The sequence below is a fragment of the Ixodes scapularis genome, unplaced genomic scaffold (genome assembly GCF_016920785.2).
Source record: "Ixodes scapularis isolate PalLabHiFi unplaced genomic scaffold, ASM1692078v2 PGA_scaffold6__148_contigs__length_123643588, whole genome shotgun sequence".
NCBI classification, from domain to species: domain Eukaryota; kingdom Metazoa; phylum Arthropoda; class Arachnida; order Ixodida; family Ixodidae; genus Ixodes; species Ixodes scapularis.
The window spans coordinates 80,659,038-80,686,552 of record NW_024609881.1 but is presented as its reverse complement, the minus strand read 5'-3'; the positions used below and the strand labels follow the sequence as shown (position 1 = coordinate 80,686,552).

The window sequence follows — 27,515 nt, the reverse complement described above, 5'->3', positions numbered from 1 at the left end:
TATAGTCCGGAAAATACGGTACGAAATTGTCGTACTGTATTGTTATATCGTTTTAGATTCGTAGCTATTAAGCCTAATTCCTTTGTGAGTGTCGTATACAGGATGTTTAACTGAACATCGGCCAAAATGTTAGTGTAAACACTTCGCATCGCCCAGGACTGTGATTTGTACAGTATTAGTTACTGCGGAGAGAAATTTTTATAAAGGTGAATATCATTTAAATTAATTATGTTTATAATTGCTTTCGAATAATTATATTTTTAGTTGGTAAAATACACAGATGGCTCCTGTTAAAGCGCTGGTCCCACCTTCATGTCCATGTGCTTGCCTATCCTTTACGCAGCTTACGTTTAATATACTTAACAAACTAGCCCATCTTAATATTTTAGTCTGTCTTGATCACAATCATCGAATACCATTAAATTAGTCAACTTTGAAAACATATGAAGCCCGTGTGGTTTCTCTGGGTCCCTAAAAGGTGTTCAACTTTGCCACGCCCTCGCCGATTTTCCGTTTCTGATCATCCGCATTTTCGTACCGCCAGCCTTTCCAAGCCTTCAAATTTTGCCAAGATTTTCTGATGTAGTGGCTTTCAATGACGCTCAGCGTGCTTCTTGGTAAAAACCATACGTTAATTTGTACGAATAAAAAGTTAACTACATAAAACTAATTTAACGCTTAATTAACAATCCGAAACGCTATGCACATCTGCGGACAATATTAGCTGCAACCCAAGATACAGCCTTTTTCTGCGTCTGTGGTCCCCACAGCCTCAATTATCTCTGGACATGTCAAATAGCCCGAGATATGGCGCTTCAACTTCGCCATCGGTTTCTAAATCGGACAACTCTCTCAAAAACTGCCAGGTACGCCAAAAAGGATGAGAAACTGTATCAGATCATATTGAACGCGACAAAACCTCATTAAATTGGCTCCTCGGCAGTGACTGATACAGCCACAATCGTTTTTCTGTAGGAATGCTTTGTTTCAATGGGTAGATTTTGACCGATGTTCAGTGAAACATCGTGTCAAGAAGTTATGTTAGGAGTCTTTTTTGTTCTTTTTACGTCTTATGTAATAGTTTTATACTGCAATATTTGTACACATGTGTGTGCACACGTAGGCCAGTATATATGACAACGTACGTAGATTTGTTTCAGCTCGGTTTCAGTTTCAAAATAATGTTTTATATATAAATTATACCTTGCAAAATAGATATGTTGAGCCAGAGATTATCATTTAAAAGGGAAAACATAAAGCCTTGCGTTTGCCTTTTTTTTTCGTTCCAGAACCCTGGTTAATTATATCTTCAATCTGCAGCTCAAATAGGTAATAAATTCATTAAGTACTAGTTGCCTCCATGTACTTATCTCTATATGAGTAACATAGACACAAAAAGTCCCATACATCATTCCTGCGACCTTTTTGTACGATACGTGCGGATATGACCTAAATAAAAACCAGTCGTTTTTAGGCAAGGATGAATGAATAAACAAATATGTATTTATTTCCTCAGTAACATGGAAGCCATGAAAAAAATTCATACTGAAATTTACCCTTCTTCTAATTAAAATTACTATTTGCTCAACTGACAAACAGAAATGTTGACACTGTAATTAAACGTAAAGCTGACGAACGGTGGAAAAACACATTTTACAGTGATGCGGCATCATATAACGACGTAATAAAAATATTCCACACGTAGAGATTTATTTTGTTAAGTGAAATACGAAGGTATCGTGGTTGTACAGTGTGGCATTGTTATCTATTACTTCAAAAGTGGGCAAAACATTCGACATTTCGAGGAAGCGTTTTAAAATCAAGTATAATAAATCTTTCACATTTCTTCAGTGTGTGCTCGCATATTCACAACAGAAGTAAAAACCCTTCACAGTGCTATGACAATCAGCCAAGATGTGAAACATTCGTCATAGATAGGAAGTTTGTTAATGATGTTGAAAAAAGATGTGTAAATTCCGTTAGAAGCTACATTTGCCATACGTCACGTAAATAAATATTAGATGTGTAAATCATTTGTATGCTCAAGTGTGTTATTTTGCGGTAGTTTTCATTTTATAGGTTATAACTCCGCCGGTGTCTTGTGACCCAAGCCCAAAATGTGCACCCAAATAGTAATGTCCACATCATTTTAAATTTTTCTAAGTGAAGATTCGTAAAACTTTCCACGAACTTTCTCCCAATAGTGGTAAATAGATAAATCTTATTCAGGAACTTCGAAATAGCTGAAATACTCGCAATCTAACAGAAATTTCGGTGAACAAGGACACCCCAGCATTAAAAGACAACACTCCGCACGGGTTACTTAACTGTTCCTTATTTTGACTCGTGTCACTAGAGAATATTCCACTCAAATTGTTTTTACTGTACAAAACTCACTTGTCACACTCTATGAGTCTAGCTAGTCTTAGTTCAAAAATCTGTAGTCTATTTCTTGGCTCCCAAATTTTTTGTTGTCACGAAAAACCCTAATTGATGACAATCCTTAATGACTCCATTAGTCCACCCTGAACATCCTTAGAAACCTAGCATCACACTGAAGTTAATACTGTAAAGTCCGGCTACCTCAAATTCATCATCGAATAAAGCGCAGTTTAGAACGCATCCAGAGGACAAAAGCATCCTGATCAAGAACAGCAATCGGATCACAGTAGAAGTCCGTAAGCGAGAAGAAGCAACAAAGCTTTCCGCAGTTGAGACACGTACAGAGCTTTGCGGAGGCATGGCTTAAGGCTTCAATATTCCCAGCTTTCTTTGACTGAACTATAAAATTAATAAAAGATTAATTACAATGTTTTTTTTTTTTGTATTATTGTTTATCGCGACTGGCAGCTGACGTGATCCTATGGAAATATCAGTTAGGTATGTTCATTCATCAGCCAGCGCAGACGAAGCGGAAATATTTAATATAATAGGCACCTTTGTATATAAAAATTTTAGTAAAACAAAATCATATTTTTGGTCAATTTACCACGTAGGATTTAGAACAATTGCTCATCCCAATGTAAAGGAACAGCTTCCTGGAATTACCGGCGGATTCATTGCATAAATACTGGTTAACTTCCGAGTTCCGCTAGCAGCCAGCTGACACTTAGTTCTCTGGGTTAAAAGATATAAATGCAAATATCAGCACGTTTATATTTTAGTAAATAAGGTAACTGGATACGAATATTCGTGCAGAGAAGACGCACGCAACCCTGTGAAACAAAATGCTTGAAAACTACGCTCGAGAAATGTTTTCCAGGTCATTTCACGAACACTAAAAAAATTGATTGATACAAATGACTGAGTATCGCATTTCAAGGAAGGAATATCTAGGCCATCGACCATGCATAAGAGACAAATCTCTCACTTCTCCTGGCAACAAGGCGTTCCTCTGTTTCTCTGGCCCATACTCGCTGGAAGGAGGAGCTTCGTCCTGGTAAAAATGTACCGACCGTACGTTAGCCGCACTCCGAGTCATGCGTCGGACGATCATGCGACTTGCAGTTGGTCAGCGCATCGTGGCCAATCGAAGCCTTAAAAGCGGTAAGAGTGAAGAGCGAAGAGAAAGTCGGGTTCGAGAGCCCTCGAAGAAGGCGAGTTGCGGTTATACGGTCGACACCAAGCTTGGGAAAGGTGAGGAAGTAAGCCTAATGTCTTCTTTGAAGCCGTTAGTAGCCATAGTGGTGCGAAAGGGCGGCGAACACTGGAAAGATGGCTGTTGGTTAGAATCGCAGAGAAATCAGAGGGCAGAGAGAAGTAGAAGGCTGTTTTTTGTACGGCGAGGCGAGCGGCCACTTTTCTCACTTGCTTCTCGGAGATTGGGCGACTTTCGTCGTCTTTGACCTCCTGTTGAATCTGCGGTCTTTGTCGGACGTTTCTGTTGGCATCCTGGAAGAAAAAGGTTGTCAGAAAAGGGCGAATAGAGAGCTTCCCAGTTGGTCCGCTTATGAAGGAAACACTTGAAGGCACTGATCGAAAATGAGATTGCTGCCAAGCTCGGCGATTGCGAGAAAGCCAGTCGTTCGCGACAAAATCGTTCCACTCATCAAAATCGTCAGCTTATCAAAATGTTTATCTTCGGATCACTCCAGAGCTTAATTTGTTCTTGACAGCATTGTTGATGGGATATTTCTAAGTGGTTAGAACTTTGCCTGGGAGAAGTCTCTGAGCGGAAGTACCCCCGTTGCTAGGGAGGTGCCTCATATAGTTGTAAGACAATAGAATTAAGGTGTATTTTAGATTAGCGCTTTGACGGCCGTCGTTTTCCATATACCCGCAAACAAAGCACACATATATGGAGTCATCTTCCGCACTCACACTTTGACTAAATTAGGAAGAATATATTTTTTTTCTTGAGTAGGAAAGAGCACAAAGCAAAAGCCACCGCTGTCGTCTTTCGTCGTCTTCGGTGTTCCTTGATACACCGTTAGGAACCCTGCAACATCCGTTCGTCGGTGTACCAAATACAAAGGCCATCCAATCGCACTGGGTCATCTGGCACCAGTTCTTGCGAAGCACCAGCAATGACAGCAGCACGAAGAGAAGAAGCAGAGGAGCGGACAAGCAGGTCTTCTGGGCAGTTCTTCCACCTGTCTTCAAGCAGAGCAAGCTTGTTCAGCAATCCAACAGATGCATTTTTGAACAAAGAAAATATCCAACCTCTTGCGAAGGCTCCACCAGCTCTTGTTGTTCCTCGACCTCCTCGGGTACACGGCGCAGAGATTGGCGAAATGACTTCTTCCGTTTCTTCCAAAACTTCTTCAGCTTTCGCCCGACGTTCAGAGAACGGAATCGGCGTTTACGGTCTGCGACGATTTGGACTGTGAACTCCGCCGTGTCTTCGGCAACGTCACCGTTACCCGCCTCTTCTTGTTTCCACTGCTCACCGTCGTATGCTGCTCCGGAGTGCTAAGAGCAGCAGCAAGTATACTCAAGAAATCCTGTCATCCTATCACGTTTTCGAGCTCACAATTTACGACTGGCTATCATCGGGACAGACTTTTAGTGCGTAAATGTAATATTGTTGCTACGCTGTTACTTCGTACAGTATGTTGCAGAAGGATCGTTTAGGCAATCATTACGACAATATGGACATTTTATAACTTTTTGTGCAGATATTAGCAGACATTTGTGTCAGTAACAAGAATTCGAGGTAGACAACATTGCACACGTTCCAAAAAATATTCTTAGATCAGAAACAACAAACCAGTAACATACAGCATGTTTAAGCGCATCAAATTTCCCAGTCATTATACTCTGAGATTTCGGCGCCTCACTGTGTGTTTTCCGACGATATATGTTTGAAGAATCTCTCCATATATCCAGAGGTACACCATCCAAAGTGAATCTCGATAAACTGGCACATTCAAAAAGCTACCGTTCCCAGCAACATAAGCATTCTGTGTTTTTATGTAATATTCCAAACAACAACACTATAAACATCCCAGCCTTTCGTATGCCGTGAGTAGACCTGCTTTATTGGGTGTAGCCTATGTCGCTCTTTTGCTGGGATAATGTGAATCAAAATAAGGCATTCGTCTGAATAGTGTAGGCAAGGGCCCATTTTTAGTTATTCCGTGCATATTTAGTATCTTCGCAGGATGTAGAATTACAGAGTGACAGAACGGATGGCTCTACTTTAACATTGAATAAGAAACACTGGCTAGGTGGCACAAGCCACCTCCCAGTAAGAAGGGTTCGGCCGTGCGCATTCATCCATTCACTGCTCCAGCACTGATGGTGGGCGTATCCTGGCGACCTTACCTCGTCTCTGGACAATGGCCGTTCAGTGTCGTCCCATGCCTTGTCCAGGTCATCCAGAAGCTGGTACAAGAGCGCGTAGTCCAAGGATACCCCCATGTGCTTCCTGGAGTACATCACCCAGCGACTGCAACCGTGGAACAGATTCGCAGTCATAAGAGAGTTTTAATAAGTTGTTCCGTGACTAGTGGTGGTCTGCACTGTTATTTTATTACAGGACTAGGTTACCGCGTTAACTAACAAACGTCCTATGGGTTTGAAATAACTAGAACGTCGTGCTGCTCTTATCATCATCATCATCAGTTATTTATGTTTTGCTCTGATGAACAGCTTACTGCCACGATTATGGCGCGAGAAGAATATTACACATTTTAAGATGTCGATGCCTGCTCAATGATGTCGTTATGCAATATTCTATGCAAGTTATTCTATGAGATTATGGCGATATTACCAGTCGAACTTTATTTGAAGAACGATTGCTACTGCGAGTGGCACATCGCGTTTGACAAGCAAACGCGATGTGCGAGGTTCTGGGCACATTGCGTTTGCCAACGAGAGGGCCCCAGCTTCGACATTCGCTGGGGCCCTCTCGTTGTTTGGAGTCACTACTGGCTACTCGGCGTTTCAGCGGGAAAGTATACGTGCCGGCATTTCTGGGAGTGTAATTCTACGGACAACCAGGTTCAGGCACCCGACGTCTATACATCTGTAAACGGTGCTTACCAGATGGCCTGCTGCAGTTCCGTGAGATCGCCCTGAATGGCGTGCTGGTGCAGAATGGTCAGCGCAGGCCGCGGTAGATCTCCCGCCCAATCGTGACTGGGCCCCTGCAAGTAGCACCCTCTATCGTCACTCACAGCGTGCACAACGTGCACCAAAACGGAACATTAGGAAACATCGTTCGGTGGAGGGGGATGTTTCAAGATGTCGCACTCATTTATGTCTAGATTAAAGTCCATTTGGAGTAAGATAACCAGTCAAGCAAACGAAATCCGTGAGCCATACCCGTTTCTATCTTTAAAACAACGTTTTGTGCATAACCTTAGTTAAACAATCGTTAAACAAATACAATTTGCCGATTTTTTACGAACGTTTTATAAAATACAATATTCCTTTTAATGTATTCATCGTAATAAACATTATTCTGGGAATCTAAAAAAAAATTCCCAGTGCGGTAGTTTAAGAAGAGAAAAAAGTGGATGTCGTCATACACGTGATCCTCAAGAGGCGGGAGAAATGCGGAGCACAAGTTCGTCTGCTTCGTTTGCAGGGGTTGTAACAGTGTAAGTGCGCCGAGCACTGATTGGCTCTTATTGAAGGATAGTGGGTAGACCTCAAGGCAGCTTGCTTTGGCGTCTACCCACTATCCTTCAATCAGAGCCAATCAGAGCTGGGCGCACTTACACCGTTACAACCCCTGCAAACGAAGCAGACCGGGTTAACGGTCGGTACTCGCGAATAAAAAAATAAAAGCAAACAAAAGGGTCCTGATCTTCAGGTTCGCATTTCCCCGCTTTCATTTTAGGAATAACTCCAAAATAGTTTTTTTGTCAGATTTACAAGCATGACTCTTAACAACACCATCCCGAAGTCCGAAGAGCTGGAGGAAGTTACGTCACGCATACGGCGGACAGCACGGGACAAAGATTTGGCACGAAAGCTGCGTCATCGTTCGGGTGGTGCTCGTATTCACCCAGCAAGAAGGAGACGGGCCCCAGCCGAACGGCGATGCGGCCGCTCGCGTCCAATATCTACCCCGCGCTGCAGGTTCCGCTGGGTGATATAGAAAAGTTTGCCCTATTACTTTGTTACCAAGGAGGTGTAGCTAAAACTGCGCTGGAATTGAAATGAAGAAGCTAGATGACATTTTGGCATCGTCCTTCGCCGAGGATCTTCCATAGATTGAAGCAATAGGCTCTCCGAGAGCTTCGAGGGGAAGTAGTCGAGGACGGAAATTCTCCGAGTGTACGGTCATTGGCAGCTCAGGGACGGCAGGGCACGGCTAACAATGACTCGGTTCGGTGCTTCGCAGTTGGCTGGCAAATTTCCTTAGCGCGAGGTTCCGTCCCCTTATCGGCTGTCTGAAAATGATGAGATTACCTGGGCTATCCGCACCCTCTCGTTTCTAGGTTCTCGCCAGGTACAGCCGGCGGTCACACACTGACGCTTCCATGTGACCTCGCCAAGCAAGTGTGGTTAAACGAGGGATGAACTTGGGATCGTTAACGGAACGACGTTGCAACCAGACGAAAAGAAAAACTGCCGAAGAATGAATACTTTGCTTTTAGGCAGTATCGCTGCCATAACTTTTTTGGAGCTTCAAAGGGACTCTGCTGAATGGCAAAGCGAGAATGGCAAGGAGGTTTTTCAGTTGTCCCACTTCCAGCACGGGCATTCTGCCTTCGATAATGCTTCGGCTTCACGTGAACTTTAGGCACGCACGCGCAGTCAAAGTAAGATGGAAGGCAACGAGCACGTGCTGGGGGCCGGGCATCACAAAGAGACTCCCTGCCGTTCTCCATCTGTCAATGACTGTAATGCCTTTAATTAGCAATAATGTTAATGTCTCATGCATGAATTACTTACACGTGCCGCGACGGCCACACAGTAACATCAACAAATTAAAGAGCGACATCGTGACCTACTCACAAGTTGTTCCATTTTCCCCTAGAGTCATTAATGATGCATCCAAAAAGTCTAATTTTGTGCAACTGCTATACTGGGAATTCGAGCAGGCTCAGAAGCAATTTCATGGAAAGAAATCGGAGCAACAACGTCCCTTCTGGGAAAACCCCAAAGGACCAGGATTATTTATGCATGCAGCTCAAATGCAGGCTAACCCTTTGTGGTGTTTGCACTCACTGTCGAAAGCATGCAACATAAGCCCAGGGAGACCGTAGCACGGGGGCAACGTTCTAGTCAAACTTGTGTAAGATGGTAGGTTGGGTTACTTAGTAAACAGAAGACACGGTACAAACCGTGTCTCCTGTTTACTAAATCAGTCTGTCAATCTGTCAGCGAACAGAATAACAGCGACGGAAAACACGGCAACTTGAGTGAGATGATGATACGTGATAAGCTATAATAATCGTTTCATCTAGCTCTCGCACCGCTAGCCTTGCGCCTGTTGCACGAGTGGCTGCTTTAGGGCACTAACGCGCTTCCCACGTGCTCGAAATGTTCCTAATATGTAGTGATTTAGTGGTTTTCTGCGATGTTCAGCGAGTCTCTAAGTGGAACCATATGTTTATTTTCACTGATTAATATATAGTCAAACGGTTTGAGTTAATTATCCCACTTATGGCGACGATTAGCCTCCAGTATTGTTTCCCCCCGGCCGTATAACATGCCCATATAAACCGGATTAGTGAAGAATTCAAGGATTTTTATACAAATCTGTAGCCCAAGTTCATCTCATCATTTTACATCGATGCTTAGATAAAGTAAACTGACCACCACCCTTATTCTGATATTTGTTTCCCAAAAATAATACCACTACTTTCGGCAGTGAGGGCCTTAGAAAGCATTATTTATCTGCGGGCGAAGCCCATTGCTGTGTTTGCCTTTGTCTTAGGCGAAGCGAGTGCAGTTTTCTATACTGATTCCAGTGATGGCTCGATTGGTAAAAAATAAATTCTAAAGTTCACAAGAAAAAAAAAAGAGTGTAATTTGATGCAACCGTACATCAACGAAGCTGTTACTATGGGCTTAAGGAGCGCATGGCATCGCGAGCATCTTATCACCATTGGGCAGCCAATCAGATTGCAGTCTTAGTCGATACGAACGTTGCAGAACCAATCGCGAAGCAGGAGGCGTGTCCGTACTAGGCCTCACCCATCGATTCTTCAGCTGTCCGTGAGTGGCTCGCTCCACCGTCACTAAACTCCAAATGCGCTCCTCAATCTTCGCGCTTCTTTTCTCTTTTTTTCGGATTGTTCTATTCGGCCGGCAGCGGGAGCCTTTCCAAATTTGTTCCAAGTAGCCATGGCAACCCGACGACTCAGAAAATAGGCAGCGTCCCTTTATTTTCTTCTTCCTTCGCTTTTATTTGGGCGGCGGCGGCGGAGACTTTCCAAGCGCTACTTAATTCCCTCTCCACCCCCCTCCACCCTATTTTTTTTTTTCACGCGCTTCGTGGCAACGGTTTTCTTGTTTTGTTTTTTTTCTTTTCGAACGAGACAATGGCGAGAGGCTCCGCTCCCTGTTATGTTCCTGCGCCGTACTTTCGGGCTCTCGCCAAGCGCAGTGTTTACTTAGCTGCCCGTCAGCCTACGTAATCCGAGGTGCGGGGTTAGCCGCGTTATTGGAATAAACACAATATGTCTTTCCGGGGATCAACAACAACAACAGTGTCGAAAGAACTTACGAAAGAAGGCTTAATCCCAATATGGCGTCGGCTAATAGATACAGATCGCGCACCCCGCGTCGCCTCTCGGGCCGGAAAATTGCCACAAATCATATTAGCACCCGCACGTTGTCGACCTAAAGACCCGGTGTACTCTTTGGGGAGATCGGTTTAGCTCGCTTCCTACACTCATGCTCCCGCCAGATTTCAGATGTCTCCTCTACGAGTAGAGATTGGAAATACAAGGCCACCTACAGGACAAGTCCTGAGAGTTCTGGGTTGACGTCATCTCAACGTCATGATAAGAGGGCCATCGAAGTCTACCCTTCTTTTTTTTTTTTGCCTTCGCCGCTGTAGGGATTTGAGAATCTAAGGGAATCTAAGAGGAGTTCCTTATTTATGTTGTTGCGCGCCGGCAATTAATAGTGTATATCAGCTGCCGGCGCCATCTGTAGAATAAATGCATCAATCAAGTTGTTTTTTGTGCATTCTCAAAGGCCGCTTTGTTGCTTCATCTTGCATATCCAACACCCTTGTTACAAGGGCACACTTAACTGCAGTAATTCTAAGCCACAGTGACCACACAATATTTGCAGATAACATTTTGCGGCTATGCAGTCAGGGCTATGGGCGCATGTGCGCTTATAAGCACCTTGAGTATCCATCAAAGCAGTGCATGCGCACTCTTCACTTCTTCTGAAATAGCTATCCGCGAGTGTATAGTGCGGTCACCGTGGTGACGCGTAACAGCAGTTAAAGGTGACTTAACTGCGGTTCAGGGCGTCCGTGTAACATATGTGTGTAAGACGAAGAAACAGTTCAGCCATTCTTCGAGGCCGTAAGTGTGACAGGAGGGCCCTCACCTCATGGAGGCTGAGCTCGTGCTCGATGAAGATCCAAAGCAGCTCCTGGTGCTCGACCACCTCCTTCCAGTTGTCGTCGATGGAGGCCGTCATTCCGCGGTCCTCTCGCGTGCCCAGGCTCAGCTTGAGCCGGATCTGGCCCTGGATGCTCGAGCGGTGAGTGCGACCTTCCAGGGGCAGCCATCGGTCCACTCCCGACGACGGAATGTCCTAAGGGACAACGCCATGTCGGAGGTTAGGACGTTTCGTATAGACGTTTTTCGTTTCCTTTCGTTCTCAGTCAGGTGGCCTCCGTATCTGGCATGCGGGACGAAGAAATAATACTTACATTTTAACCTGGAATTTGCGAGAAAATATAGGTGAGGCAAAACAAGGACGTGAGACGATCACACATTTTTCGTGAACACCTTGCAGCGGCGTGGAGAGATCAAAACAATGTTTGAACGCATACCAGAAGTGACGACATTCAAGATGGCTGCGCCCTGTCGGAAAAGGTGTATAGGTGGACCTCGGAATATCTTGATAATTGCATCGCATAACTATAATCGGTGACAGCTTAGGAATGGCGTAGATGCTCCGCCTCCTTCGCGAGCTTTCCGCCTTTGATAACACTTCATCGCACGCGCAGTGAAGAGCAGGCGGAAGGCAAAGAGTGGGTGCCTGGAGGCGGACCTTCTAAATAACATTCTCAGCCTGTCACAGACTATTGGCGCCAAGATGTTTCGGTGGCGCCCTCCTATGGTTCCCTCTCGTGACGTCATTACCTTGCGAACAACAAGGTCGATGGGGCTTGTAATGAGCATGGGGGAAGCTTGAAATCATTGTGGTCTGAAAGCAACACTCCCGACACCGTCAAATTTTAAGTTCTTACATTACTTTCATTTCCGTCCATGAGAAATCCTTTGATGACGTAAGAGTCAGCTTTTGGCGAATATGGCAGGCCGGCCACATCAACGCTTTCGATCGCTCACATCGCCAGTCGCGGTCAAAATACAAGTGTGTCGCAGTTATGGGTCTAAGAAGAAGTCTGCAGTACTACTCCATTTCCTCCTCAACAACCCACTGCTCTGCCAACCAACAACACCTTCTAGACATAAAGGTCGTAGTGCTGAACTTTTTACGTCGCCTAAAAAAGCAAACACGGGACAAGGCCTAGACACGTGTGGTGCGTCAGCGGTCGGCTGAGACACGTCTTCGATTAATGAGAACACGCGTCCATACCAAGCTCTGACGCAGCTCTCCTGTTCAATCCGTGCCCCGCGTTCGCCCTTTTCAGGTGACGTAAAACTTCGAAACCGCGGGCCTTGTTATCCGGGAGGCGTTGCAACTGGACGATCACACCAACACCTCCAGCATACCAAGACCCGAAGGCTAGATCGTTTACGTCACACACTGGAGGCCAGGCGCGGGGGCACAGGTTGCATATGGTCACTGCGTCAGGGTGTCGCTGGAACTTGTGTTAAACGAGTTCTGAACACCAGTCTAGGCCGAACGCTGGCGCGGCACTCATGTCCATGCAGTCCGTATCCCGCGCTATTGCCTCCGCTGGATGGCGTAGAAAATACAGCATTCTAGCCTTGTCGTAATAAAAAACGTAGAAAAAAAAAAAAAGTCCGGCTTTTCGCGGGGTTTTATTATTCTCCCTCTTTCTGCGGAGAATTAATATATTTGTAGATGCATTTTAGATCAGATATATGTTACCTTATCAAGATGTACGCGGGGATTAACGCCCAAAGCGTAGCTTCTTCCCCCGACATGCAAATCTCGTGAGAACTACTTCGTCCGGCTTATAAACAACGCGCGAAACCTTTTTTGTTTTCTTTTTTTGAGTGACAACGAGTACAGAAGATGTAGGTTACACAAGTTCCCCAGAGAAACCGGTACAGCATGTCTTTTGGTGATGGACTAATCACTTCGCTAGGTCTTCCAGAAGTTCAGCAAAAAGCGGCAATAACCCTTGAAGAGATAGTTAACGACTCCGACATTTCCGCCCTTCAGGTTGATATTAACAACATCTGCAAATGGTGCAAGGAATCGCTCATGGAGCTTAACATCACTAAATGTACATCTATGAGAGTATCTCGTCATAACAACACTTGTCCTTCCTACTCTATTAACAATTCTACTTTAGTTTCTGTGTCCTCCTATAAATATCTCGGCATTCACATAACCAACAACCTCTCCTGGAATATCCACGTCCAATATGTCACTAACAACGCAAATAGGCTTTTGGGCTATCTCAAACGTAACTTTTCGCTTGCTCCTCTTTCGTTAAAACTTCTCCTCTATAAAACCCTAGTTCGTCCTAAACTGGAATATGCAGCTTCTATCTGGAGCCCCGGTATCACCCTTGCATCAGCTGTCGAATCTATTCAGAATCGTTCTGCCCGTTTCATACTCTCGAACTATCATCGTACAGCCAGTGTAACTTCCATGAAATCGTCCCTCTCCTTACCTGATCTCTCTCTCCGAAGAAAAATATCTCGTCTATGTTTATTTCACAAGATTTATTACTCTAACCCCGCTCTCCGTCAAGCATTGTTTTTAGAACCATCGTACATATCATCACGTGTAGACCATGACCTAAAGGTAGGGATTCCCCATTGTAGCACATCCACTTTTAATGCTTCTTTTCTACCCCAAACCTCCATTGATTGGAATCGCCTTCCCGCACATATAGTCTCAATAACTAACACTGTTTATTTTAAAAATGCTATTACCAACTTTTTAACAGATGATGCGTAGCGCGTGTTTTTGCTGTGTATGTGTGTGTGTGTTTTTTGTTTTTTTTTTTCTATTTTTGCCTCGTTCAACTATGTTATTTTTATCTGTCGACCGCCCACTCCCCTCTGTAATGCCTTCGGGCCCTGAGGGAATAATAAATGAAATGAAATGAAAAATCTAGGAAAACGGAAAAGATATTGCCGCCAAGAGAGACTTCGACCACTGTACTAAGATCATATGGAGGGCTAGTTGGTTATACATTGCAGAAAGAGAGGTAGACCTAAAGACGAGGACAAGCAGAAGGCACAAACAAGGAGAAGCGCTTGTCCGTGTCTGTGTTTTCTACTTGTCCTCCTTTTTAGCGCTACCTTTATTTGTGTAACTCTTCGACCACTGGTACGTCACTTGGGAGGCATGGCGTCATCATGACGAGAAGGGCTTCCGAGTTACCTGCAGGCTGTCCCAAGATTCTCTTTTCACGTTCTTACGACCTTTTTCATGGTCCTTTTTAACGGTCCCTTTAGGGAGACCGAGAAGCGATCGGTGTAAAGGAAACCATAGGTGGTATTCACTGAGCCTGCAGGTTCGATTTTGCCAAGGAGCGCCACCGTCGATCCGCCATCTTCGAGGTCGCGGTTTGACTGGCTTGGGTACGCGGTTGTACGTTGCTAATTTCCTATCGTTGAAGAAGCTTCGTTGAAAAAAAGAGAGAAGAAAAGTTGATCTCGGGGGTGCGCCGTTTTCCTTGTTGTCGCCGGGTACCGTGTCTAAAGGCTGAACCGCATGTAAGCAATTTAGCGAGCGACGGGACGAGACGAGCGACAGCGACGAGACAAGCGACGATCGACGACCCGCTTCCCTGTCGCTCGGTCACTCGCGCGACGAGGCAAACCGCATGAAAGCGGCGGGAGCAAGCGACCAAGGTGATAATAGCCGATTCACACGACGGACCGAATCGCGATTTTCGTCCGCGGACCGTGTACCACGTGACCGGCACGTCACCGATTCCTGCGATCCGCGCCTCCTCCGCGGAGGCGCGGACTGATAAAGTCGAGCGCCTTTTTCACTCGCGGTCGTTTGGCGGCAGACTGACTTGGAAAGCATTTAGTCTGGCAACGGTACGTGGTTTTCTTGGTATTTTGCTTCTGTGCGTTCAAAACAAAAATGGCGCGTCGTTGCTTTTTGTGCGTTTGTTGGTTCATTTTGTCGTACGATTCTTGGTTCCACGCGTGAGAGAAACTCCAGAAACTTTGTCCGGCTGACGCGACGCAGGTTCCGGTGCTCCTCCGGGTCCGTTTCAAGAAGCTCCCGTCAAAACTAGTCTAGCACGCCGCGATAATTCTTGCACGTCCAATCAGGATTTCACCGAGCAAGCCCTCTCTTGTGGATGTGGTGTGCTTGAGTGTTGTGCACGAGCGCGGAGTGTGTGAAGGCATCTCCAAACGCCCCTCCGCGAGCCCAGAAGTTCGCGTCTACGCCGAAGCTTTCTCGGGCAGGATCATGCCTGTGTCACTGTCATTCTTTGGGTTAGTAAAGTTAATGGCGCTTCGGTCAAAGCCTGTCCCGGTGTTTTGTTCTCGATCTGTACGTAGCAGCGGCGTACGATTCTTCATCGCGGTAGCAACCGTCGATTTCTCTCTTGGACAACGGTGCTACTGTGCGAAGTTGGAGTTTCGCGGCACTGTAGGGTGCGAACAGGTTCGGTCCGTCCTCACTGGCGTCTGCTCGTCGTCTCCCTCGTGTGGATGCGCTTGGGAGACGGACGAACCGCGGATATGTCGTCACGTGATCAATCCGTCCGCGGATCAGTCCGTCGTGTGAATCGGCTATAAGCGACGTTTTGTAGAAATCCAAAAACCGAGCGACGCGACGAGCGACCGTGAGAAATCTCCGTCCCTCGTCGCCAACTCCTCTCGCTGTCGCCGTCGCTCGCTAAATCGCTTACACGCGGTTCACCCTTCACTGTCGCTCGTCGCGTAGCTCGGTTTTGGGATTTCTCGAAAACTTAGCGTTCATCGCCTTGGCCGTTTGCTCCCGTCGCTTTCATGCGGTTTGCCTCGTCGCGCGAGTGACCGAGCGGCAGCGAAGCGGGTCGCCGTCGCTTGTCTCGGCGCTCGCCAAATCGCGTACATGCGGTTTTTAAATCGCTGGGGCTAATAAAAAATGTGCCGCATTTTTCATAAGCTGCGCACTCGGTGAGCCGCACGGTATGTTTCTGCACAGGAACGAACACCGAAGGCACGACACAGAAGCGATGGAGCAACACGGTTACACGTCCGTAGCGCAGAAAATCCGCTAGGGAAAAACAATAAAGAAACTAGCAAAACAAAACAGAGTACTCACACCGTGCTACAAAAGCGCCAAAGTAGAAAATTCAGTTCTGGCAAGAGCTACCGCCGTCGGCACGGCGCGCGACACGGAGTGCTGCATGGAGCCGAGGGAGCAACGCGGCCGAGGTGAACGAGTCCGATAGTGACAAAAACGAACTAAAACACACACAAAAAATATTCCTACGGAGCTTCAAAAGGACCATAGTATAAGAATAACCCATAGTTTCGGTTGAAAAGATACTTTAAAGTTGTAAAATGCTCCTAAACCACGCTGAAAGGTCCGGCCAAACGACACCCGATACCTACGTGCGATAGAAAGAGACCTCGAAGATGGCGACCGTGGTGGTCGATGCCAGCGAACCTAGCGAGTGACGTCAAGTGAATGTCACCTACTGGCGGTGACCAAAAGCGTCGCTGTAGCCGGCCTTCCACGACTGGCCAAAAGCTCAGTGTTAGGTAAAGTACATCTAAGAAGTACTTGAAGTAAAGTACAGTAAATTAGAGTTTATGCACTTCAACTAAAAAGGTAATCACACCGGGTGCAATGTACGGGAGGTAAAGTACTATAAGTACAATACAAAACTGTTTAACACAATCTTTCACGGTGCCTTTCCATTCCCCTATTCGTAGTAACAAGCTTGCTAGGGGCGCTTCTGTTTTCATCACTATGGGTAGTGCACGTGCACTTCAAGCGGTAATGTTTTAATTTTCATGGTGCATAGAAGCTTGGCATTGCACGTGCTTCCACCAGCAGAGAAAGTTAAATTATCCTCACTCTGGGTTGTGGAAAAATTCCACCAGGCAGCGATACCCAAACTGCTCGCCGCGAATCAGTACTTTGAGGTTGAACCTTGCATTTGCTTTGTAACTACTGAAGATGCCTCCCCCATGGGTGGTGAAACGGCTAATGAATTTGTTTTTCTGTTGTGTCAAGTCGGTGCTTTTAATTTGATTATGACGTCCCCCGGCTTTCGGAGTATTCTTTGCATTTTTACTTTGTTTAAACTGGTATGCATTGTCCAATGGGTGATCGGGGGTGCATCAGTTACTCTCGAAAATGGCGGCAAGTATTGGATAATGTCAAGTGCCTTCAGAGTTGACAAAGCATCATTTTGTGATACAAATTTAACAACACCAGATTCGGTGAATGTACTTTGAAGTCCGGAGTTGTACTTTCCTCCGAAAGTACCATAAAAAAGATACTTTAACTAAAATACAAGTACAGACTCGGAGATGTGCTTCAAGTAAAGTAAAAGTATTCTAAATCTCCTTGAAGTAGTGCTTAAAGTACAATGAGCTTAAAGTACTTTCCAACACTGCAAACGCTCACTATGATGTCTTGAGTAGGATTAATTTTACTTCCACTAATTAAAACAAGAGGAATGTGAGACTCTCAACTTTGGTTTAAAGACGCGATGACTAGAAGCTTCCACCGTGATTTTTACACACACAATCAAATTATCACTCACCCTCGATAATCCTGGTCACAGATAGGAAGCATATTAGGGAGCCAACGACCATGGCCTCCTATATAGTGAAAAAGCCTGGCAGATCGCCACGAGAAGCGGCCACCGAAACGGAAAAGGTGGAGTAGCAGACAACGGATGAGAGGAGAGCCACATGACTGGCGCACCGCTGCGACGAGACGCCGAAACACAGTTGTCCCGAGCGAACAAGTGTGTTTCGGGTCCTCGCCGCTGCAAACGTTGTGCGCTGACGTCCAGGTTCCCCGGGAAATGCTCTGTGCTACCAGATCCTCGCGCTCCAAATCTGCGACCGGGCACTCTATGGCTCCGTCGACGAACCGCCAGGCTTTGTGAATACAGAGAATAAAGAGAAGGCTATGGTACAACACATCTCGCCGGCAATAGTCACTGAGAGAATGAGAACGGAAGAAGCAGCTCTTTCGAACGTTCGGCATTCAGCCCGCGCCCATCGCACACTCCGTCGTGCTTTGGATGCACGTGCACGCTCCAGAATCGAGAGACGTCGAAACACCATCGAAGTTAGGAAGCTCGTGCTGGAATCGGAACGAATGAAGGACCTCCCTGCTATTCCCACCCCTCGTGCTGTTATATAGGAACCCCAGTGTGACGTCATTGGGTTTTCTTTGTGACGTCACCGAGTTCGCGCGTGGCGTCGGAGGGTCTTTGTGTGACGTAATTGACTATCTGCGTGACGCCTCGAGGGTCAAAGCTTCTATCGGTAGCAATATTTTTTTTTTTTTTCGTTTGCTAGTTATCGGATTTAGAGCACTGTTGCATTCGGCCTCTGCAGGTGAGTTCGAACTAAGCGAATTATCTTTCGCCAAGAAAAAACTTTTTTTCGCGTTTATTTTGTTAGGAGAACAAACAAGCGGTTTTGTCGGGGAAGGAAAATTACTAGATGAGAGGGTGGAAGAGAAGGAAGAACACAACCAAAAGAGAAAGAAGTGCTAGGTCCGAGAAGCTCCTTCCAGGTAACTTTCGGGACTAACGGGACTGCAGTTCTTGAAGGAGAGGCAGGAATCCGAAGAAATTCAATTTGTTTATTTAGTCTACCCTCAGCTTCAAAGGCATTACAAGTGGGAGTAAGGAATATAAACAACAATTTAGCAGTATATGTGATTGCTAAACAATAGAAAACACCAACTTAATTTCAACTGACCATAACAGAGGCGAGTCAAGAACGAAAATAACATACCCAAGAGTTAGACAATGTGGAACACCAAGGTATTCCAACGGTTAAAAAAAAAAACAAAAAAAAACCGCATTCACAATTAATCGTAAGAGGGGCAGGTAATTAATTTAATTGATTCCAAGGCAGTCCGGATAAAAATTGCTTGAATGTGCTATAAAGGCGAAATGGCGGGTCTTCTTCCTAACGACGATCAAGACGCGTGCAGACAAGATTGGTATCAGATAACTACAAACTATGTCATGGAAAAAAAAAATCTGCAATACCAGATATTTTGTGGCGATGCACGAGGATGGTAACTAAAGTTTATTATTCCATGTAGAATTCCGCTGAAACCTGACAGGAGCGTAGCCTTTTACAGCCCAACCTCATCCAGCAAACTAGAGAATTAAGCAGTGGCAGGAATGTTCAGCCATCCATAGGGCTCGTTGCATACCCTTGTTAATTTTGACTCCCTCCAGTTAAAAGTTTGTTACTCTATCTCTTTTCAAGTAGGGCGCTCATCAGGAAACTCGCTTCAAAACTTCATGTATCCTCTAAAGCAGACGACAAGACCGTTGCGAGTTTTAAGTTACAAGGAAAACTAAACAAAAGCATACAAAAATTAAGGTTTTCCTTGCAGCTCAAATTTCCTCAAAACTTATATAGGCCTCAAAAACTAAAATACTAGCTCGAAAAACACGCTTCATCCCATACTAATAAGCGAAGCAACATATTGCGAGTGAAAGGAAGAAAAAAAAAAGGTATTGACTACCTCGCCTAGCCCCTCGACTCCTTTGTTTAATGGTTCAAGAGCCTCGCACGCTCGCAGGCCATTACCCACAAAGTATGCTTCATTTATCGGCGCGATACTCATACGCGGCCTTACTTCAAAAACACTAAGAAAAAAAAAAAAACTATCGCCGACAAAAATCGGCTATATACGGTAAGAAATACAACTGTATGAAAACAAAATGGGGCGTTTTTCGTGATACGAGAAAAGCCGTCATTAAACGATCTTTACCGGCGGTGCTGAGGCCCCCTGTTGTTGAGCCAACAGACTTTTGGGAAAGAATGCGGTTTTTTGTTTTGTTTTTGTTAGTGTTTCAAATTGTGTATAACTTTAGTTCTTTTTTTTTTTTTTTTGTCTGGGTTCGAGTAGGCGACGAAAACGCTGTCGATATCGGTTATTGGAAGAAAGGTGATACCAAGCGATCAATTTTATGTTGCATTCTCGGAAGACGGCAAAAGAATGTCGACGGGTGCCCGCCGTTTGGATCTTTTTTTATGTACGGATTGCAATTGCACTGCGTATGTATGCTGTGTTATGGAGTAATATAAGCAGTGATGCGCACGGTACAGTAATAGACAATTTGGGAAATGTGTGGCGGCGCCCTCCGCTACCTGCTCGGCGGATGACGGCAATAACGAATATGTTGGTGGAAAAAAAAAATTCCCTTCAAATTCGAAGAAAAAGAAACCCGGAAAATATGGAAACCTATAGTCAGTTACAGGTTAAGAAAATGTTTTGATAGAAAGGAAGGATTCGGAGGAGGAAGCAGACGGAACGCTGGAGAGAGGAGGAGGTTTCCCCCTCTCCTCTCAAGCATTCTATTTATTTCCCCCTCCCTCCTTTCCCTCGAAAACGTTTCTTATCGTGTAACTGACTATAGTCATAACTACGAATTCGTGTTTTCGACGTTTATTTTACTTACAACTCAAAAGCGTGTTTTTGTTTGTTTTCTTAAAGGTTAGGCGTTTTTTTTAGAGTCGATTCTTGGTATCGTACAAAAATCTGCGTTTCACGGGGAGATTATGCCGAAGCAATCAGACACGGGCATATGTTTCCTCAACTTACAGAGAATATGCACGCGTAAGGGCCATTTCCGCACAGTCCAGTTGGCTCACGCTGCGTTTTGTTACGCAAGCTTGCGTATGCTTGCGTCAAGAGTCAGCGGGACATCTCTGCTTCGTATGATCCGTGGCAACCAGTTCAAGGAACCGGCATGGATGTTTCGTTGAGTCATGACGCACCGCAGGAAAACGTAAGCAAACGCCGAATGGGCCTTGACACATATACTTGAAAAACGTCCCGGTACCGAATAAAATCCCAGGATCCTCGGGAGGTATAGCGCCAAGCTCCTTGTGTGGTCGCCATTTTGGTTCGCGGAATGAGCAGTTTCTCCTTGAACTCTCCGTTGCTGGTGCGGCGATCCGAATTCCTCGTGTCAGGTTCTTTCATAAAGACATATCTTGAATACCGAGGTTTCGTTATCCTCACACCGGCGAAACGAACGCGCATCTTCGCTTAACCGCCACAAAATGCATGCGTCGCTGCTTGGCGGCGTTAAAAAATAATTTCCCTTGCCTTCGAATATGCAAGAAGAAGAATATCGAGAGATCTGCGAATATGAGCACGATTGATAAGTTGATCGGATGCACAACGCCAAAGACGCCTCTACTGGCGAGGAACGCCTTCGGTACGCGATGACGCTCAATGGCGATCTTCGCGCGACTGTTTCAGAACGAGCCTTTCGAACTTTCGAAGATTTGAAGGGACCTAAATGGCGACTGCCATGGCAACGACATTGATCACCCGATCGCCTTGCGAGGGTAATGTCGTTTTCATGTTAGTGTCTGTTTGTGTCCGACTATCGGGCAGGAAAAGCAATGGCGCTACTTCACTAGGATCAAGTGACTTTAGTTCCCAAGAAAGAAGCAGTCTCGTTGACAGTTGAGAATTGGATCTGTCCAAGGTTAACACACACACACACACACAAAGAATGTATCGCAGAGTCCTTGCAATTGTGTTGCTACGTGAAACGTTCTCGTTTTAGCGCTAGTAACCTCCAGGCATTTCGTCTCGAGCTGTGCCTCCAGGTCCCTCCACTTCCCTCGACCCCACTGACTCCTCTCCACCCCATTGACCAACTGACTCATTGACCCACTGACTTCCCCCTTTGAGTCGGCCCGCGTCCACGAAGTATCGTGGAATGACGGGAAGCGGGCAGACTGAATTTACGTGTAGGGCACGTGACGTCAATTTTTCCGCTAAATCTAGCGCACAGAAACTGTATAGGAAACTGTGTAATCTAGCGCACGGAAACTGACTTCACGTTACGTGACGTCAATTTTTTCGCTAAATTTAGCGGGAAAACAGATTTTGCGTACAGGTCACACGTCATTTTCCACGCTACATTAAGCAGGGAAATTCGCGGTTACGCTTTTTGAGGCTTCAGTTCCCCTGAAAACCTCTACAGCCAATAAACGTTTCAAGCTAAAAAAAGTTGCAGATCAAAAACAAATTGCCTACGAAACATAGGTTCTTTTTGTGCAAGGCCAGCTCCGATTCGGTTTTCCACAATTTTGATAAAAGTGACTATCTACTGAGGGTTTAAGAATCTCGGGGCATGGCTTATAATGTTCAGGCACCTCACTTCGGGATTGGCTGTTCGGCGTTCTTACTGCCGAATGCCGCAATCTGATTGGCTGCCAAGAGATAATGAGATAATGATATATAGGATAATAATAAATTCAGCACGCCCTGCGTTGCTTGTCTTTGACCATAGGAGCTTACTCTTCGGGAACTGTCGCTATTTATCGAAGACACGGAACCCTATGAAACTGAAAACAAAGGGCGCCATTAGGAAGAGCAAGGAAAATATAGTGGCCGTTACAAGTAATTTTATTACTTTCACAAATATTCGAAATACTCTTGCCATTACTACCTAATAAAGGTAACAGAGTTACTCCAGAAGGCAATCGATTACAAGAAATGTGATTACTTGCAATGAATAACGTGCAAGTCTGGTAACAACAGACAGAATAGTACGTGAGGCACTCCTTATGTGTCGTGAACGGAGTTTCTCGATAAATTCACAGCGTCGCCACCTGTCAAGAGAGCGCCCTTTTTGACGACCAAGACAAAAATCTCAGCACGACCAAAACAAGCAACGCCGAGACAGACGAAATTAAAAGTCAAATAAACGGAGTCCGCTAAACCGAGTCATCATTCTTCTGTGCCACAGCCTTCGGTCGTAACACCGTTTTAATCAGTCCCTTCTCGAGGTTCTCGTTGCCTTATTTTTCCTTCCTGTTTTAATTCCTCGTCCTGTAGACGCCAGATTATTTGCCGACGACTGTGTAATTTGCCGACGAGTGTGTAAGTGAAGTCAGTTAACGGCTGTTAACAACAGCCGTTAGAATGTGTGTATATGCTGCACGGAAAAGCACTAAGCTTAGTATCAGAGTTTAAATAGCTTGGTCTTACCACAGCTTCCAACCTAAGTTGGACACCGCACGTTAACAATACAGTCTGAAAAGATGATAAAACACTAGGATACATCGGGCGCTCTCTTAAACTCGCTCCACCCGAAAAAAAAACAAAAAACTGACAGCATACAAGATGCTAATGAGGCCTCTACTAGAATACGCAAGTGAAGTCTGGGGCCCGCATATTAAATATCTTTTTGCAAGTACAACGGCGTGCGTTGCGTTTTGTTTTCTGTTGCTATAGACGGATGGACTCTGTGCCACCTCTTTATAACAGGGCGAATCTACGCCTCCTCCAATTGCGGAGGAAGCAGAGGCGGCTTATTCTATTTTATAATAATAAATAACCTGATTCTTGTAAATAAGCAAAATATATCAATGAGAGTGTCTCGCGTATGTATAACCCTCAACAAGCATATCGTAAGATCCCGAGAGATAGCCCACCTACTATCAGAAGCAAATTGGCTGAAAATATGGAGTGGGCTCACTTCCGGTGTACAATCAAGAAAAGTTTAAAAAATTGCTATTTTTAAGTCGTGTCCCTTCCTAGCTTGTTATGGTGGCGAAGGGCAACGAAGCAGGGATGACTACTTCCCACTCAGCAACATTTGCTTACATCCCACCACAGCTAACTAGCCGCATTTACGCCGAGGCCATCATTGATCCCGACACTACTATTACAAGGAGTGAGCTATCTTTCGGTGTCTAAAAAAATATAGCGAATCAAGCCAAACATAGGGGTGGGCTATCTTTCGGGGGTGGGACATCTCTCGGGATTTTACGGTACTCGGTATGTGGAAGAGCGGAACTGCTCCAAGGACTGTCTTAGGTACTCGTTCTTTTTGCAAACAGTGCGAGAATGGAACAAGCTACCGGCACATGTCGTGACCGCTAAAACTCGGAAAGAGTTTAGTTCTCTTGTTTCAGAGATTTGTGCCAGCTGTACCTAAAGCTGTCATTTCATCGTTGTGTTGCGTACGTGTTATTGATCGGTGCATTTTGAGCGCGTGTTTCTGTGTTGTACAAATCCACTCCTATCTTAGTCCTGTGTAGGACAAATAGTATTTCAAATAAATGAAATTAAAAAAATAGTACCAGCCGGCTGCCGCATGTGCCCGTCAACGTAGGCACGTTTACAGGGGGAAAGCCCGAGCCTTCAATGTCAGAACCGGCCGCCAGAAGTCGATGAAACAGAACAGGACACGATAGAAAAAGGATAGAAGGACTGTGGCGCCCCCCCGAGACACGCGGGAACTTTTTGAAACTCTCCTCTACATCTTGTTCGTTGCCTTGCCAAAAAAAACATTAGTTTTTTTTTTTTTTTTAGCTTATTTTTACTTAGCCGCACCCTCCTTTCTCAGTCCCTCAATTCATCCTCATACCGCCACTAGGAAAGAAATGAGCAGCGAGTCGTTTGAGTTTTCGTTTATCACTCGAAGTACAGAAAGGAGGTGTGGTTCGCCTTACAACACCTGGGTGGCGCTGCCTTCAAGATGCTTTCCTCCTCGCCTGCCGCTCAGCCTGCCTCGCTTACCACGACCTGCCCGCCTATTGTTCTGGCGCAGAAAGCGAAGTATCTCCTGAAAGAATGCCGTCACTCCTTTGGCAGAAAAAAAAACAACAACAAAAAAACATCACCGGTAAAACAAAAGATACAAAAAAACTACAACAACATTTGTTTGATGCGGCCGGATGCCACCAATCAGACGGCGAGAAGCGGCGCGCCGAGTCGGGCCAAAAGCGTACAGGTTGCCGTCTCGATCGCGATTCTTGCCAGTGTCTATAGAGGAGTAACATCGATTTTTTTTTTTTCGAGCATTCTATTTTAGGAAATTTAAGCCCACAAAATTCGAGTACTATACGACAAACATTGCATCTAAGCACACCTTCGAAAATACGCCTCCTGAGGTTAATTTATTGTCTCATTTTGAGTATTATCTTAGGACAGAATAGGAGCTAGCGGACGGCTGGCAGCATGGTACACACTAGTATAGAGAAAGCACAGTAAACCAGTTTTACGTATACGCCCATTCCACCGTGTACTACCCCTTGTGGGTCCTCGAGGAAAATAAACGATGATGATGACAGCTTAAGGAGAGCAGAGCTTCCGGGCGTCTGATTCACGTCCAGCAGCCTGCCCCCTGGCGATGAGGTTGCGGCACAGTCGATTAAAACGCCGAAAACCGCAGCAAAAAAGCGTGATGGTGATAAACAGGGTTCCGTGTGGTTTCGGTATATACCGATAAACCCCGAAAATTAACCGCCGGGCCGGTTTTATCAAAAAAAAAAGGGGGGAAATCCAGAAAACCCCAAATTAAAACTTTCTTTTAACACACACACAAAAAAAACCTTCAGAAAAATACTGTTTTTATTATTATTTACAGCTTTATTTTGTCTTGGCTGAACGCAGCCTCCAGTGAACTGTCCGTAAAGCCGCGCCTTGGTTCGGAAACACACATCTTGCCTTCCTTTTTTTTTTTTTTTCTTTCTTATTGCTGGCACCAAGACCTTTTCCCAAAGTGTTTGGGACAAAGTGCATCTTCCCCAGCAGGGATTTCGGAATCCCATGTCCGCGCCATACACTCTCTTGCATACACCGACACCAGAAATTGACATAAAAATATACCGAATCTACGGAGAAAACAATTAACTTCCCATAAAAAACTACCTCGAATTAAACAACAAATAATAAACACCAAAAAAAATCCGCGCCTGCTGTTTTTAAACTGTCGTACTAAAGCTACTCCCGTGTTCTGCAGGAAAGTATACGCGGAGTTTTCTTTTGTTTGTTTGTTTATTTCGTGTGGGATTATGACGTGAGCATGCGAAAAGAATCGCAAGCTAATATTTTCGGAGAATATATTTTTTGTTTCTTTTTTCAAAGAACGCAGAGATTGGTTTTAGCAGAGTCCCGGTCGATACCTGCCGCTACGGGCGCTATACTGTACCAGAGGGGACATTCACGTTCGGCGGCCCCACTCTGGGAGGACTACCCCAAATTCGCGATTACAAGTATTTTTCAAAAACAGTTTCTTCTACACCGAAATTGTGTAGCGCCTGTATTTGACCGCTCTGTGCAAGCACCGTTCATTCTTTGTTGATCTCTAACGTAAGAACTAAAAAATAAGTAAGTTTTTTTCGTGTTCTTTTCAAGGAAAACATTGCTTTTGCAAAGCGAAAAAGATCTAGGCTTCGTATAAAGCTTCTATTAAATCGCGCTAGTCGCAGCCCTAAATGTTTACATTGAGGGAAGTATTAAAACGTCGTTTTGAGGGAAAAAAATGAATAAAAATTGTATTTTTTTAGGGATCGTTGCATATATATAAGATTAAGTTGTTGATTCGATTTTACAGAGCCGAAGACGCTCACATTAATAACCAGAAAAACGGGTCAGTGCGGTGCCTGCGGTGACGTGTTGGTCATTCAACGGGGGTTCCCAATTCCCACACATTTGCGGGTTGCCAGCTCGTGCAATGGCAGTACAGCTTAGTCTTAATTCCAGTTTCGTGGCCAGTAGCGTATTAAGAAAAAAAAACTCTGGTATTAATAATACCATGAAAGCTGCTCGATGCAAGTGCGCATTCGTAGTGTTCTGTTCTCCAGGCACATATCGTATTCTTTAACCAAACGCTTAACCTTGAGCCGTACTGATTGCGACCTCGGCGTGCTCGGGAGCGACAAGAACGCAGACATTCACCACTGTGTAAGTGAGCAACCTGGCCAGTGCAGTCCAATGCACCCTTAATTCTTTGATTGTTTTTACTTTCTCGCGCGGGCGGTGCAATACACTGTCGTAGGTTGCGCCAAGATGGAAATCACAATTTTCCCCAAGCAGCGCATCTACATTATTCCCGTAAAAACTGCTTCACGGTCCAAAAAATACAAAAAACACGCACAAAGTGATAGAGCGCTTCAAGAATTCATTACCCACACGCAAAGCGAGGCCGACGCTTCCTCAACAGCGAAAAATAAAAACAAAAAATATATTTATATAAACTTAAGTGTTGTCTTTTACTCTTGCCCCAGACGCATTCACTTCAGCTCACAAAACCCCACGTCGTGCGCCCCCAGACGGGAGATGGAGTGCACGCAACACGGACGCCCGTTGTTTGCGAAGTCATCTCTTATTTGCGTTGATCACGGGGACCGCGATGAATAACCTAAAACGCGTACACGCACCTACAAAAACAGAACTCCATGAAAAAAAGAAACGTGGCCGGCGCATAAAAGCAAGCAACATCGTGCCACCGCTCGAAGCGGGATGAACAGGTCTATATACTACTTTCTCTCCTCGCTTATTTTTTTTTTTTCTATTCTTCGTATTATTTTACGACGGATCGCAACAGACGTTATGATTCTTCTCGGCCAATCCAGCGCTATGAACCTTTCACGTGATTGCCCTGAGCCGCGCGACGCCGCGCGCCTGCCGAAAGTCACGTGACACTCGCAGGACACCTGATTTGGCTAAGGATGGCTCGTAGCTTCCGCTTCGGTCCATCGAAAGACAAGACGGAGTACATAGCACGACGCGTGGTGCAGACGACACGCTTGACCGACTGCGAC

The 27,515-nt window shown here is 45.3% G+C and overlaps 1 protein-coding gene across 2 annotated transcripts in view; it reads right to left on the bottom strand.

The window, feature by feature from the left end:
• The window catches only part of LOC8051575 (BAI1-associated protein 3), a 331,413-nt gene that overhangs the window by 49,814 nt on the left and 254,084 nt on the right, over nt 1-27,515 (bottom strand). The window contains exons 8-13 of one of the 2 annotated variants that reach the window (XM_040220141.3): nt 10,972-11,181; nt 6,487-6,590; nt 5,767-5,890; nt 4,663-4,911; nt 3,808-3,891; nt 3,371-3,436 (exon numbers count right to left, since the gene is read on the bottom strand). In XM_040220141.3, coding sequence (XP_040076075.1) covers nt 3,371-3,436; nt 3,808-3,891; nt 4,663-4,911; nt 5,767-5,890; nt 6,487-6,590; nt 10,972-11,181 — 837 coding nt within the window. The remainder of the gene's footprint in view (nt 1-3,370; nt 3,437-3,807; nt 3,892-4,662; nt 4,912-5,766; nt 5,891-6,486; nt 6,591-10,971; nt 11,182-27,515) is intronic. The other variant, XM_040220142.3, reaches the window with a different exon arrangement.